The 16,980-nt window shown below is 39.7% G+C and overlaps 1 protein-coding gene across 19 annotated transcripts in view; it reads left to right on the top strand.

Moving 5' to 3' along the window:
* The first annotated feature begins 1,415 nt into the window (after window positions 1-1,415).
* Window positions 1,416-16,980, top strand: part of LOC110921059 — a 40,834-nt gene continuing 25,269 nt past the window's right edge. Inside the window, exons 1-9 of one of the 19 annotated variants that reach the window (XR_004886272.1) lie at window positions 1,416-1,804; window positions 2,060-2,121; window positions 2,218-2,356; window positions 3,257-3,283; window positions 3,400-3,668; window positions 3,781-3,889; window positions 4,523-4,641; window positions 4,983-5,126; window positions 5,223-5,673. Coding sequence is in view for 1 of the 19 variants with exons in the window: in XM_022165326.2 (XP_022021018.1) it covers window positions 5,072-5,126 (55 nt within the window). In the remaining 18 variants the exon portion in view is untranslated. The other 18 variants (XR_004886268.1, XR_004886271.1, XR_004886274.1 and 15 more) reach the window with 18 other exon arrangements.

Genomic DNA, 16,980 nt, shown 5'->3' with positions numbered 1-16,980 from the left:
TTGATTTTTGTTTCTTTTTTCTTTTTTATTTGATGCTAATGTCAAGTGATAACGTGGATTTTAACTTGTTTTTTTTATTTTTAATATAATTAAAGTGTTTTTACTTTTAATAAATATAATTTCATATATTAAAATAATCCGACCCCAACATCTTATGCTTTATTTTTTTCTTGACACATGGAAAAAAGACATGACTCGATTTGAATGTTAAGTTATCTAATTGAGACAAAAACAATACGAGTGACCTAATTAAAACACTTTTAAAACTTAGTTACTATTCTCTGACATTTTCCCTTTTTGTTTCATGGAAAAGTTCACACAACACAGCTAAGTTTTCAAAGTATTCTGTTAAAATCACTAAAAGTTTTTTTCCCTTTAAAGTCAGTCCTCTTTGTTTACATAAATTGAATGTGAATAGCCGATTTAAGGTTTAATTTCGTTTAATTTTCAATTTGACAACGAGGGCAAAGAATCAATATATTTGGAGGCCTTTATTTTCACAAAATGTCATTCAAACTCTAATACGTACGACTGTGTGTTTATATAAAAATCAAAGAGGATGGGCCGCCACGTCAGCGCCACGTAGGCTTGGCTTGGAGGGGATGGACCTAGGGGGTGGGGGATGAACCCCTTTATATATATATATATGTATGTATGTATAGATGTGTGTGTGTTAGGAGAGAGGAGGAGGCACGGCCAGTGGCGGACCCAGAAATTATTTGCTGGGGGTGCGGATGAGGTGTTTAACCATATTTTCAAGGGGTGCGGTCGGGTTTTTTTGCCTAAAATATACACTAATTTTTTTTTTCAAGGGGTGCGGCCGCCCACCCTGACCAAAGAGTAGGTCCGCCCCTGGGCACGGCTACACCGGCTGTGGGAAGCCGAACTTGCCGGGCCGGACCTGAGGGGGGTGGTGTGGGGGACCGGCGCCGGGCCTCAGCCGACCCCCATACCCACTAGCCTTATAATCCTAAGCAAAAAGAAGATCTCTTTATACGAAAAAGGACCTCAATTTCAGAATCCACTTGAGGCCCCTCAAACAAGTTTAAGCTCACCCTAACGAGCAAACAAACACGAAAGGCGTTTATATTCGTTCGTTTAAGTTTAACCAAATACATTACCAACAACACAGCCACTTAACAAAAAAGTTTAAATTAATTGTGAAAGAAACGGTGCGTGCAACGAATTGATAACGGTAGGTCCAAACTATTTAAAAACGGTGCATCAGTCACTACAAAAGGTGTAAGAGGGTGCATGTACCATTAATACCTTCTATATATAGTTCACTTCTTTTATGCAATTATCCAATTTTAAAATTAAAAGTACAATTAATTTTAGTGGTCGCAAAAATAAGCGTGTAGGGTGCATGCGAAAAGAAAGCAAAATTGAAAGTCTGGCTTTGAATTTGTCGTTGCATGAATTATTATTATTATACAATATAACAATTGACGTTGGGTCTTAGAAACAGTACCGGTTTCCAAGTTTCTCATAGCTCCATTTGCCGGTCATTCTCTTTATCTTGGTTTCCCCACTACGTGACACGTCTTCTTCCAGTAGTGAGAGAGAGAGACAGTGCAAAGCAAGGGGGCTGGTCACGGTGGTTTCATGGCGCCAACGACCGTCATTCTGACGCGTAGGCCAGTTCCATTTCATAGTCTGAAGGCAAGGAAGCCACAGGTGGTGGTGGTTTGTGCATCCAAGGGGCGGTGATTGGGTCCAACCGCGTTACAGCTCGCACGGCGGCGTCACCACACTGACGGCAATCAAGTGCCTAGGGTTCCGATCAAGTTCTGGCAACTTTCCAGTAAGCCCTTTCTCTCTTGCATATTTGCTATTTGGTTAGATTAGTTGTTCGTGAACCTTAACCCAACAGGTTACATACCAAATGGTATCAAATAGTATTATTTGCAACCACAACGATTTTGCAATTCTGAACCTCGACAACGATTTGGTTTTTAATTTTCATATTAATCAAAATCAATCATTCCATTAAATTGTGAAAATTGTCATTATTGCTCGATGTGTCAATCTAATTGTACGGTTATGGCGAAATTGATAGGTGTAGTTTCACACTTGGATGTTGGCAAAGGACTGTTACAAAGGGCGGCAAATAGCCAAATAGTAAGGATGCAAATACACGAGGAGCTTGTGTGAAGTATAAAGATGATGGTTTTTTGTTTGTGAATTTTGATACAATAATACATATTTTTTTAATAGGTGAGATCGCTCTTATTAAAGTTGCAAGGCAAGGGCATATCTCCAATGGTAATACCTCATTGAAACTGATGATGGCATTACTTCTTTGTTCTTAGCTGTAGCTGCAGGCTCACTCCAATGCTTGGAGCTATTAACATAGGTACACCAATATCTCTACTATTAGAAATGGTTCTTTACTAACAAGAATGTAAACAATCTGACTTTGCTTTTTTTTTGCGCTATGAGTATTTATGTTTTGTTTAGAATTTTTTATTACTTATTAATCTATGAAGAAAGTAAATGCAGCTTGATTTGTATGTTATTTGCAACCTCATTCATTCGGATTATCTTTCATCTCTAACGGGTCAAACGGATGATGTTTTAAAAATAGTGCAAAGAAACCTTTTAATGGGCCTTATGGGCTTGACATGTTGAAAGTCGCTGATAGTGTGTCTTTAATAACGGTAAAACTTGATTATTTTGAAGTAATTAAGTTTCTTAAGAAAAGTTGGTGCATTGATTATCTATAGAACACTTCAAAACATTTTAAACCAACCCAATTGACTGCACCTGCTTCCAACCTTACCAAAATCATCTACTCTAATCAGAAACCATCTTTGAACCTTCATAGTATTACTATTACTACATATTTAGAAAGTGTAGTGGTTGCACGATGTCATTCTTGGAATCCCAACCGTTTGGCATATATTGGGCTTTGTCTTTTTTGGGTTCACCAGGTGCGTTGTCGTTCACGGCCCTAGACGTAGGTGTGTACGGGTTCAACTTATTGAACAGATGGAATTCACAGCTCTAAAATTGCTTGTGTAGGAAGGTGCAAAAGTTCAATCACAGGGACTAATATAGCCAAGCTTTAGGCCGGTCAATTGTTTGTATCTTTAGCTCTTGCTTTTATGCGTGTATTTTTATTATTAATTCAGATATATAACCAAAAAGGAGAGTAAAGGGATTCAAAATATAAGTTTTATAGATATTCATTTACTCAATGTTGATTTTGCATCTCCTACGACTTGATCCTAAAGACACATTACATCTTCTGCAGGTTCCGTTCAAGACCAAACACTATCGGGTAATGTTTATTTATTGCTTTTTGTACATAGGGTTTTCTGCCGCAACGCGCGGACGGGTAAAAACCTAGTATATATACAAATGATGAAAGGCCTTAAGAACAGTTCAAGTTACCAGGTTTATCATGACTGCCATCTGCCCGTCATCTTCCCACCTCTGGAACACTTGTCATCCACCCTACCACAACACTTCATCCTTCCACTTTCTACCTTCTCATCCACCCTCCCATACCACCTAATGCTTCGAACTGCTACCACCGCTACAGTCAGCGTCACCTAATGCATCCGTCCCTCACCAGCACTCTTCTACGAGATAACGCCATCCACGCCGGCGACACAACCACCAGCAAATTCAAGGCTTTCGTCAGGCAATTAGGGCTCCACCAGGTACGATTTACGCAATTTAGGTTATTCTTTTCAACTTTCATTGTTGGTTGCAAAGATAGTTGGGAAATTGTTTAACAAATCGACTGTTTGTTTTTAAACTTTCGCGTCTCAGAAGGGCATCAAGCAACAGCGCTCAACACTACTCCGCTCTCAAACTTGCCGCCCTCGACACAACCACAACCAAGTCGAAGGCTTTCATTAGGCGATTACGTCTCCAACAGGTATGCTTTGACGATTTAGGTTACTATTTTCAACTTCGACTGTTCATTAGGAAGAAAGTTTGGGGAATTTTTTAATGAATGAGTAATGTTTTTCAACTTTGGAGTCACAGAGGGTAATGTAATCTTGAAGAAGACGCTGAAGATTGATCGATCTTAAATGTAGTATATATCGATTGATCTTAAATGTAGTCTCCTGTTTTTGCAGCTTTTTTTAAAGCAAAGCGAACCTTCTTTTGGGTTGCGGCTGTTTCACTTTTTCTAAATAGACCCCTTTTCGGACTACTGTCATCGACTTATTTTGTCAAGCAAACTACCCTTAGAGTGTATTAGATACAAAACAGCACCCAAATTCAGCAATGATAAACACTAAACATAACTAAAAGTCATCATCAAATGTCAATGGATGATAAAAGTGGTTTGCATATTAGTGACAGTTGCACTCAGTAACATGAGTGTGCTGCTGGTCCTCATAACAACTATAAAGAGACCATTCAAATCAGGGATTCATATTGTCAAATTAGTTTCCTTGAACAACCAGGTGCGTTTAAAGACTATTTTTAATGGCTATATGACCCGTTTATTCAAACCTCTTTACTTAGAAAAGAAATTTACTTTACTTTTCTTTATTGCCAGGAGATTGAATATTTTTTTATGTCGAAATGTAGAAGAGATATATTTTGTATGTTGTGCGATAATCAACATCCCACCACAACGCGCGAGAAGGCGTCAACTTGTGTAACGCAGTTACTAAGGTTTGTATGTGTTTGTTTGTTTACTGTTATATTTTTTGTAATAAAGAAAATGTCACCCACTTTCCTACCAATATCTAATCAATGTAACAGCATCCACAAACCTTTTAAAAAAAATCCAGCAAGCACCATCATTTAAAGTAGCAACTCATGCTACTTCGTTAAACAAACCTTAGTGAGTTCAACTTAAATGATATAAAACTCTTACTACTACTTTGTTAAAACAAGATATTGAAAGGTACATAATCCGACAGTAGAATGTGAGGGATCTGTCACGGTAATATTATATCTGGCTGGTCACAAACTAAAAAAGAACATGTTTCTTATTATGATTAATCGTATAGCCTCAGCGCTTACAAATCAACACACTAGCAGCCACCCGAGTGTAATGAACTCCGTTGCCATATGAAGCCAACTTTGGTTGAATCAACAGATGCAAGCAAAAAGCTTATTGTCAAAGTGGGAAGCCAACTTTTCAATAGATTATGGTAATTTTTCCTTCACTTCTTTACTTTGGAAGGTTGAGTTTTGGTACTTCGGCTGAATTGATGTTTACTATTACTAATGCATCAATCCTTATGCAGGGTATGTTGATCAGTTCTGTTTAGACATAAAGGAAAACATGAAAACATACCTGATTGCATCAGCACAGGCCAGCAGAGAATCCAGATGGAGACACAGCAACAGTGTTTGACATGATTGTCATCTTGGTCTGGTTCCTCCTTAGGGTGCAATCTAATGATGGTGATGATAAGAAACCGACAAGGGAATCGATTATGGAGAGGGAGGCGAGATTGATGTTATGTGCTATTAGGGTTTGTGAAATTGTCTAACCCTTTAACCTCCACATTATTCTCCTTATATATGCACCCAGGAGGAAACCCTAATTAGTTAATAAGGGTAATTAGGCCCATCAACAATTACCAACTAATTATTTAATAGGATTGTTATATATTTTGATCCATATAATGTAAATGATTATAATGGCTACTAGATTAAATATAAAATAAATATATTTAATCTTACATTTTCCCACTTAGCCGAGTAATCATTTACTATGAGTGTTAGATAAGCCTGATCAGGAGTTAACACTCATTTTAGCCTTAAAGAAGTACTATAGCAGAGAAATACAGCCGTTGAATCATTATGCGACTCAGGACCCCCATTAATCATACTATAGCCTTAATTTAAAACCTAATCGTTATGATCAAAATACGCATAAGCCCTTTGTTTGATTTGTAACTTTATTTGTCTATATGCCATTATGCCGGCTTGACATATTCTTAGAGACATACAAAATCAAACTGATGAGGAAAAAATTAACTAATACTTAGTCATTCATAGTACGATATGCAATTGCGCACGGCCATTAATTAATACCCGTCTATGAGCTCTCCTAATAAGACTTATGGGCAATAGCCCTTCAGTTATAGGATCCTTAAGCATATCATGAATGTATTCGATACAAAACTTAGTTTCCTCAATTCGTTCATAAACGAATAATTAATTGTGTATCAAAATTTAATGCAGCACCTCTTGAACTGTTACTGTTCAAGGAGTCATGGTAGTTGACTTTATCACACTAATTCTTCAAAACATTAATTATATGGAGTTAATAAACTTATGAGTCCACTGATATATTTCCAACAACATTTAGTGACTATATTATGTCGTTATAACTTAGGTTGTTAATATCAGTGCATTATGGCTCCTCCATGAGATAGGTTTTGTCTGCTGACATAAAGATATACCCAAAATTACATTTTTGTCATCTTTGAATATCACAAAGATAAAGTTATCAACCGGTTTTAATTCTCACTTCTTCTTCAAATTGTAGCCTCTCGTTTCTTTTAAAGATATTGTAATACTCAATTAGATGCTTCACATTAATCTAGACATATCTAGTGTGTTGCAATGTGAGTAATATCTAAACGAGTATAGACTTGAACTTACATAAGGCTTCCAATTAATGAAGCGTAAGGAAATAATCTCATTTATCCTATTATCCTCTAAAGGAGAGCAGTGTTTCGTTACATATGTAAGGACCCATTTAATGTAACATCCGTCAAAATGGATTCCAAAAAAATCCGACCCGTTTTGAAGCTCGGATCCTAACCCTTAAAACTTGAAATATTTTTGAGAGATAAATAAATCGTTTTATTAATCTAATTAATTATCGTTATAATTATTCATTTATTTATTTGATTATTTTTAACTAAACCTAAACTAACCTAGTTAGTTTAATTTTATAGTTAGTATCTTTAAAGTATCATAAACTAACCTAGTTAATTTGTCTAATTCGTTGGCACCTTAAAAATGGAGGGACCTTAAGTGGTAATTTGAAACTTAAATTCCTTCTTATATTATGTAAGAATGAAACTTAGACATTTACAAATTTATAAGGGCTGTTTTTGGATTAATTGAAAGTGTAAACTAATTTAGGATTTAAAAAGAATAAAAGAAATGGAATGTCATGCATGCTGTATCATAACAGCCATCTTTTGCCGCCAAAATACCCAACCATTTACAGCGAAGAACTAGCAACCTTGATTTCCCTTTTTCGCATTTCCTAATTTATCGAGGATTGATTGATACGTATCCGCGTTTTTTTTAAACCCAATCAAGAACCTAGACTACAACTCCTCAATCCTTTTCTTTTTCGGAAACTTCAATCATACTAAAATCACGAGTTCGAAAACGCGTTTTAGGAGATCATTACCAAGTTTACGAGACCTTCGAACACTATAAACCGAACCCTCAACTCGTAACAAGCTGCACCATCCTTTTCTCACAACCAACCTCTCCCTTCCACCCTCACTGTTCGATGACACCATGTCGAAACCATTACACACCATCGAAGAAGACGCCCCTGGATCTACTTAACCATCGGAGCTCAACCGCACGTTGCTGGAACCCGGAGTTCATCGGAGAAGCCGACCGGAATTCACAACGGACTCTAACTCGACTCGTTTCGGTATATATATTTTCTTCATCTCTATTCGACTAATAAAATTTTACATTTTTGTCATAAACTTATAATTCATATTTGATGTTACATGGGAAAATTGAATATGGGTTTAAAGTTTGGTTGAATGAAGATGACGAAGGCATTAACTGTCTGTTCAAGTTTTCACAAACAAATACTTCACAAATATGAAGAAAATCTCAGTGGTTGGATGTTGACATGGAAAAACAACTCGGCCACCACTGTTTTCATTTTTTTTAATTTATTTTTAGAAAAAACTCAATAATGATATAATTGAATCAGTAAAACAAAATAATATTTTATTAAACAGCCTATTACTCCATAGTATTAATTTATAACATCCCGAGCAACAGTTTCTTTGACTTTGTCACACAAATTATTTATTCGAATTAAAATTCATAGTTGATAACAAATTGCATTTTTTTTAGTTAAATTATAAACTATCAGATCTCATATTTTTGAATGAAATACATTTTTTATTTATAAACTAAATGTTAGGATTATTTATTTAACCTACAAATTTTAACAAGATCATTATGTATCATTTTAACATTCTAGGATAAATCGTCCGTTTGTTCTCTTGGATTTACTCAATCCTTACTCGTACGTTCTTACAAGAAATCGTAACGCAACCACTGTGAGTATACATGACCCATTTTCATTTTACACTTTTGGGTGCAATATGTATTCTATATCAAACAACACAAACACGTTAAACAATTTTATGCACACTCAATCCAACTCTATGTGATACATTTGATTCATGTTAGACATGTTATGCTATTGTAAACTCTCATGACTATGTGTTCATTAACTTTGCAAGCCTCCCCTAACAATGGTAGCGCTATAGGTTGAGAAACGCCCCTCCCGTTATCATGTTATTCACATTGGATATGAGCAAACTTTCAAACTTGTATTATACTATGTATCAAACTTGTATACTTGTGACAACCCGTAATTCGCGATCCTACAAATTCATTTATTCAGCGTGCACTCGAAATCATTTGTTGGACCTCACATACCCGACCCACTTGAGTTTAACCTGTGTATGTGACAATCGGACCTTATGGGCTTTAGCAAGCCTGAGCAAGCCTCGTATACTCTTTAACTGGTTAGGCCCATATATCATGTTCGCCAAAACAAACCCACCGGCCCAGCATCATATCGGCTGTTCAGAGAAGGGGACCGGCCCAATTATTGTTTGTGTACGGTTTGTTGAAGAAAGGGAACCGGCCCAATTCTTTCATGGTTGTTTGTTTAGATTGACTAATGAGCCCAAACCCCTCAAGTATCCTTGGCCCACTATAATCCCAAAACCGCCCCACCTAAGTTTCCTCTTTATATGTTACGTAAACTTGCATGACACCATTATCCAATATCCATCGCACAAACCCTAACTTGCGATACCTGCTCCCTCTCTTCTCTTCTCTGCCGACGCCAAACCAGGCCAGGAGTCCCTCCACAAGTCGGTCCAGGACTCAATCGCACTCTCACTCCGCCTCTAGGTACCATGTCTTGACTTGTAGGTTTACTTTTATAGATTCATGTATGTTTGTTGTTATGAATTTCTGCTATCTTGGCTGTGTTCTTATGGTTATATTAGTTTATGTGCTTACTTGCTTACTTGCATAAGCATGATCAATATGAAGCATGTAATAATTGTTGGTTGTGATACTGCCATGTAAACCGAAGGGAATGTCTTGTAATATAGTTAATTAATAACTTTTGTGATGTCGACGATAATAACTTGGTTCAACATGAAACCATACGTAATATGAATGAACCGGGTGTTGAAATTCATATTACAAATAGATGGGTAATACGTTTGATCAATTAATCGGAAAAAGGGGTGTATGTGCATGAATTCGCTGGAATCATATAGATGGGTAACATGTTCTGAGTAATTCTTGTTGACTAATATGTAGGGGTTTGGTTATTAGTTATGGGATAATTAACTCATGATAGTAATTGGGCTTACACACGCACACACTGGGCCGAAGTACATAACTTCTTATTGATATCCAATGACCGTACATAATTGCACTTGTGGGCCGTGGGCTGCGGATGAAACAGGCCGCAGAATAGGATTGGGTTCGGTTAAGGGGCCGGGTAGCATAGTGGGTACTAGTCGGGTTACATGTTAACTGATCGGATGAATAACATGGATCGTTGGAGAATGGGCCGTGTAACTGAGTTGGGCCGAGGCTTGATCTTCTTTTAAAAACATCATGCCTAAGAAGTAAAAGTGTGTTAAGTGTTAAGTGTTGAGTTGGGCTGAAAATAGTGATGGCCGAGTCGACCTCAGTTACACAGCCACACTTGGGCCGGGCAATACGGACGGATAATAATTGGGTCACATGGAGACCGTTGTGGAATGGGCCACACGGTAACTAGTTAAAACAGTGGGTTGCACCTTTGAAGTTTGGGCCGCACAAGGGCAGTGGGTCACAAACTGGGTTAGTCACATTGGGCCGTACACTGCATATTTGATTGAATAGGCTGGCGGATCAGGCCCTGTTGCATACTCTCAATGGGTCTAATAATAATAACTGAGTCACACTATTATGTGAATAACAAAATAACTGTTAAGCGTATTGTGGAACATGAACGTGTAATGTGAACGTCACAGGAGATCCGAATACTTGTTATATATTGTTATGGATTATTGTGTTACATGATCTCTTACTACGACAGCATAATGACTTGTGATTTATGTGAACTCTACTTGTGCAATGTGAATGTTGAATGTGGGATTTACGTGCATGTAAACTGACTGTCTTCGTAACCACGATAGGGTTTGGTTAATCAACTGTTAAACAAGCACTTAATCTGACCGAGCAAACCAAAGGTGAGTTCACTGCACTTTTCTCAAGCATGCGTCCCGGTGGTTTGGGACAACTGGTAAACATTTGGAAGGGAAACATTGGGTAAATAACTTAATCGGTTTTGGTTATTGCCTGGAGGGCAATGGGGGTGATTAGTTGATAGCGCTATTAGGTGGGAAACCTCACACCGGGCCGTAAGGACGGGCGTGAACTAATTATCTGGGTATGGCTATGGTTGTTAGAGGCACACTCCTCGGATACATATGGGCACTCTCCCTAGGGTATCTAACGAAGGCAACATAGCAAACGGTCGTTAAGGGGTACCCACTCCCCGGATACATATGGGCACAATCCCTAGGGTATCTAACATGAGCAACATTGTATCGCAGCGTTAAATCGCATTAACATACATATGGTAACATAACTTGTTAACAAAACCTTGAACTCACCAGCGTAGTCTGACACACTTGTTTACATGCTTGTAGGTAATTATTGAAGGAACTTGGGAGCTTGCTGTCTGATGCTGCTGGAGTGGTTGTGGCCATAATAAACAGTTATTTTAATTTGGTTTTGATACATTTACATACTTATACATTTATGCTTCCGCTCAATACTTTGGTTTTGGTTTAAACTTCAAACGATACATTTCTTTCAATTGGGTATTTTATTACATTATAACTTGTGTTTGATATGATTGGTGGCTCTTTGTTGGATCGTTGCACCTCCAATAGGGACATGCCCTAGGTGGTTATTTGGGGGTGTGACAGTTTGGTATCAGAGCCACTGGTTATAGAGAACTCGGTTTTAAAAACGTTTTCATAAAACCAGACTATAACCGAATTGATCCAAACGATGACCATGACACTCAGCTTCAGACTGCAAGGTTCGTTCCTCGTTAGCTTATGCTTTATATGCCTAGTAAAAGAAACTATATTTATAGCATGCACGATACGACATGGTAGGCATCATAACATATTGATAGTGTAACGTAACACGTACATCTGGTAAATCCTAATTTTGTTGGTAGTGCTTGTTTTGTGTAGATTGGGGTGGGAGAAACTTCAAACATAAGTTAAGAAGCATCGAGAGGAGCATGCAAACCGCCTTATTATCATGGGTGCACACATAATAATAACGCGTGGTGCATGCAAATCCCAATGAGGCTTAACGAGTGTAAGAGGGGTTCTTCCCTGTTTGTGTATGAACATGGTAGTTAATCGTTCTCAACGTGATAAACCTGAACACTTTCCTCGTTTTCGACCCCTGAATTAGTTCATTTCCATATATAGAAACATGAGTGGACGAGGAAACGGACGTAGCAACTTTTGATTGAAACCTTGTGTGCTTACCCTTTCTGTCATTTTTTTTTCTGCGTTAATACCCTCTTTTGGAACGTTGTGAGTGTGCATTCTTTCGTTTAACTTGCGTTACGTCATCAACTCGACAGGCATGTCTACATCGTCCGCATCTTCCGACCAATCCCGGGCGCCAGGGAAGGCACCCGCTGATACTCACTCACCCCCGCGTCAGATGGAGACGCGTGCTGCTTATAGGAAGAGACTCGCACAGGGTGGGGAGTCGTCCTCCCGACCTACGCATGCACTACCAGTTAACTCCCTCAGCGCTCAGGCCGAGTCGGCTGTGAGTAAGGCCCTCCGAGATTATAACCAGATTCTAATAGAACAAAACCAAGTCTTAATGGAGCAAAATCAGAAATTACTAAGAAAGGTTGATACCCAAGGAGGGCGATTGGAAGCTCAAGAGAAGCAGATACAGGAACTTATTAGGAGGACTACTGACTTGAAGGCAGAGGCCCTAAAAGGGCGTGAGGTACAAGGTCTGATACTGAGAGACGCTCGAGTGGATCATGAAAGGCTTAACTCGCATGCCGAAATGATAGGTATGATGGATTGGAGAGTCCATCAGTTGGAGGAAGCCCGCTTCGCACCTGAACCCGAGCCAGCCCCAGTCCCGGCACCTCCCGAACCAGAGGCGGAAGGGTCTGATGAAGAGCCCGAAGAAGAGGAGGAAGAGCCGGAAGAGGAGGAAGAAGAGCCAGAGGAGGTCTCGGATAATGACGGAGACGATGATGATGGTAGTGACCTCGGGGATGGTGACGTGGACGACTGACTCGTCTTTCAATCGTTTATCTAGTTATTTTCCTTTCAATTATTTTCGTATAAACAATCATGGTGATTAAAACTTTTGCGAATATTCGATGTAGTGACTTATATGGTTTAATTTGAATGGATTTCTTATTTTATCGTTAAGGGATATTTCTTGTACTGAGTCGTCACCTTACCTCTCTTTACCCTTGCACCACAAGAGTCACATCTTTGACTCTACGACAGTTACCTTAATTATGGTAAACCTCTCGCTGGCCTTTGTACCATCCGGTGTCTATTGGTTGATGCAATACTCTTGTAAGTTTTGACATGGTCGTTGACATGGACTTGGCTATCTAGGTATCAAGCGGAAAATTCTCTGCAAAAAGGAAATCGTGCGTTCCCTCTCCCCAGTGGGGAAATCCTTATCAGTTTAAGACCATCGTAGTGGCGCCGTTGTTGGCATTGTCACAGTCGTGAAAGCCCGGAAGTGTCTACGGAAGGGCTACTTTGCTATACTAGCTCTTGTTACCGATTCGCCACACTAAGAAAGGAAGATGGGGTATCTTCCAGTATTCATAGAATTTCTGACGTGTCTTCTAAAGAGTTACCTGGTTTACTTCCACATCGTTAGGTGGAATTCTAGAATGGACCTTATGCCATTCCTGATTTCCCCCTGGGATACAGCAATCCCTTGGATTTGCTAGATACTATCACAACTTCATCATAGGATTTTCGAAGGTTTCGCAACTTCAACCTCCTTAGCATAGCGGGGAGCTGTGAATTCCTGAGAAATAAAATCGGAGAACGTCTTTGCAGCTTTTGAAACCCAACCCTACAACACGCGGAGCATCGCTTCTATCCGAGGGTACCGATGATCCAGCAATATACCCTGATGATGTTACGGAGAGGAACTGCACGACCTACAACCTCCGGTGGAAACCGTGGTCATTGGATTTAAGTGGGAGGCGTTACTTGGACGGTACCGAAGGCACCAATTAGACCGATCACAAGGGCCTCCAGTGCACCTTTGTTTCAATAGAGCTAACCATGTCATGGCATCGCTAGATGGAACTTCCGAACGAACACGAGATTAGGAGAACTATACCCACGCATCCCTGTAAACGAACCTTATCACTTTCACTTGTCATCGCCGCTAGAAGTGAAGCAGTCACAGTTACACGCGTTTGTCGTTTTGCAACACTAACCTTTACCCACCAAACTCTGTTTTGGACAAATGATACACTCGCGCGACCGCAATGTAACGAACCTCCCCGTTGTGTCATGCCGCCATGCACCACTACTGGAAATTACTTCTTGACAACAAATTTGCTGGCCAAATCCTTTGGATGTTTAATGGACCCCTGTTTCGCTCGATTCTTTGTACGAACCTCATTAATCCCCTGTTTCTTTGATCGGTAACTGATATAACAACACGCTAACCACCATACCATGATTTCCACTGATCACAAGATTAGCCCCCAGGCGTTGTAAAGTATCTATAGATCGAGTTCGTCGGAACTTACTTCCAACCATTGTTTTAGATCAATTTTCGGGACGAAAATTCTTTCAAGTTGGGGATGATGTGACACCCCGCGAAAACGCTTAACAAAACTAGCTTCCTCAGTGACTGTTTGCTAAATTTCGGGGCGAGATTCCTCTTCAAGTGGGAGATGATGCCACAACTGAGCAGAACCCGCAACAATCCTGATTTCTCACCTCGTTTCTCTCGCAATTGACGCTTGCCAATTTCGGGACGAAATTTCCTTCAAGTTGGGGATGATGTGACAACCCGTAATTCGCGATCCTACAAATTCATTTATTCAGCGTGCACTCGAAATCATTTGTTGGACCTCACATACCCGACCCACTTGAGTTTAACCTGTGTATGTGACAATCGGACCTTATGGGCTTTAGCAAGCCTGAGCAAGCCTCGTATACTCTTTAACTGGTTAGGCCCATATATCATGTTCGCCAAAACAAACCCACCGGCCCAGCATCATATCGGCTGTTCAGAGAAGGGGACCGGCCCAATTGTTGTTTGTGTACGGTTTGTTGAAGAAAGGGAACCGGCCCAATTCTTTCATGGTTGTTTGTTTAGATTGACTAATGAGCCCAAACCCCTCAAGTATCCTTGGCCCACTATAATCCCAAAACCGCCCCACCTAAGTTTCCTCTTTATATGTTACGTAAACTTGCATGACACCATTATCCAATATCCATCGCACAAACCCTAACTTGCGATACCTGCTCCCTCTCTTCTCTTCTCTGCCGACGCCAAACCAGGCCAGGAGTCCCTCCACAAGTCGGTCCAGGACTCAATCGCACTCTCACTCCGCCTCTAGGTACCATGTCTTGACTTGTAGGTTTACTTTTATAGATTCATGTATGTTTGTTGTTATGAATTTCTGCTATCTTGGCTGTGTTCTTATGGTTATATTAGTTTATGTGCTTACTTGCTTACTTGCATAAGCATGATCAATATGAAGCATGTAATAATTGTTGGTTGTGATACTGCCATGTAAACCGAAGGGAATGTCTTGTAATATAGTTAATTAATAACTTTTGTGATGTCGACGATAATAACTTGGTTCAACATGAAACCATACGTAATATGAATGAACCGGGTGTTGAAATTCATATTACAAATAGATGGGTAATACGTTTGATCAATTAATCGGAAAAAGGGGTGTATGTGCATGAATTCGCTGGAATCATATAGATGGGTAACATGTTCTGAGTAATTCTTGTTGACTAATATGTAGGGGTTTGGTTATTAGTTATGGGATAATTAACTCATGATAGTAATTGGGCTTACACACGCACACACTGGGCCGAAGTACATAACTTCTTATTGATATCCAATGACCGTACATAATTGCACTTGTGGGCCGTGGGCTGCGGATGAAACAGGCCGCAGAATAGGATTGGGTTCGGTTAAGGGGCCGGGTAGCATAGTGGGTACTAGTCGGGTTACATGTTAACTGATCGGATGAATAACATGGATCGTTGGAGAATGGGCCGTGTAACTGAGTTGGGCCGAGGCTTGATCTTCTTTTAAAAACATCATGCCTAAGAAGTAAAAGTGTGTTAAGTGTTAAGTGTTGAGTTGGGCTGAAAATAGTGATGGCCGAGTCGACCTCAGTTACACAGCCACACTTGGGCCGGGCAATACGGACGGATAATAATTGGGTCACATGGAGACCGTTGTGGAATGGGCCACACGGTAACTAGTTAAAACAGTGGGTTGCACCTTTGAAGTTTGGGCCGCACAAGGGCAGTGGGTCACAAACTGGGTTAGTCACATTGGGCCGTACACTGCATATTTGATTGAATAGGCTGGCGGATCAGGCCCTGTTGCATACTCTCAATGGGTCTAATAATAATAACTGAGTCACACTATTATGTGAATAACAAAATAACTGTTAAGCGTATTGTGGAACATGAACGTGTAATGTGAACGTCACAGGAGATCCGAATACTTGTTATATATTGTTATGGATTATTGTGTTACATGATCTCTTACTACGACAGCATAATGACTTGTGATTTATGTGAACTCTACTTGTGCAATGTGAATGTTGAATGTGGGATTTACGTGCATGTAAACTGACTGTCTTCGTAACCACGATAGGGTTTGGTTAATCAACTGTTAAACAAGCACTTAATCTGACCGAGCAAACCAAAGGTGAGTTCACTGCACTTTTCTCAAGCATGCGTCCCGGTGGTTTGGGACAACTGGTAAACATTTGGAAGGGAAACATTGGGTAAATAACTTAATCGGTTTTGGTTATTGCCTGGAGGGCAATGGGGGTGATTAGTTGATAGCGCTATTAGGTGGGAAACCTCACACCGGGCCGTAAGGACGGGCGTGAACTAATTATCTGGGTATGGCTATGGTTGTTAGAGGCACACTCCTCGGATACATATGGGCACTCTCCCTAGGGTATCTAACGAAGGCAACATAGCAAACGGTCGTTAAGGGGTACCCACTCCCCGGATACATATGGGCACAATCCCTAGGGTATCTAACATGAGCAACATTGTATCGCAGCGTTAAATCGCATTAACATACATATGGTAACATAACTTGTTAACAAAACCTTGAACTCACCAGCGTAGTCTGACACACTTGTTTACATGCTTGTAGGTAATTATTGAAGGAACTTGGGAGCTTGCTGTCTGATGCTGCTGGAGTGGTTGTGGTCATAATAAACAGTTATTTTAATTTGGTTTTGATACATTTACATACTTATACATTTATGCTTCCGCTCAATACTTTGGTTTTGGTTTAAACTTCAAACGATACATTTCTTTCAATTGGGTATTTTATTACATTATAACTTGTGTTTGATATGATTGGTGGCTCTTTGTTGGATCGTTGCACCTCCAATAGGGACATGCCCTAGGTGGTTATTTGGGGGTG

Source organism: Helianthus annuus, chromosome 17 (assembly GCF_002127325.2).
Source record: "Helianthus annuus cultivar XRQ/B chromosome 17, HanXRQr2.0-SUNRISE, whole genome shotgun sequence".
Lineage (NCBI taxonomy): Eukaryota > Viridiplantae > Streptophyta > Magnoliopsida > Asterales > Asteraceae > Helianthus > Helianthus annuus.
The sequence above is the reverse complement of the archived record's forward strand: the minus strand, read 5'-3'. Positions and strand labels throughout refer to the sequence as shown.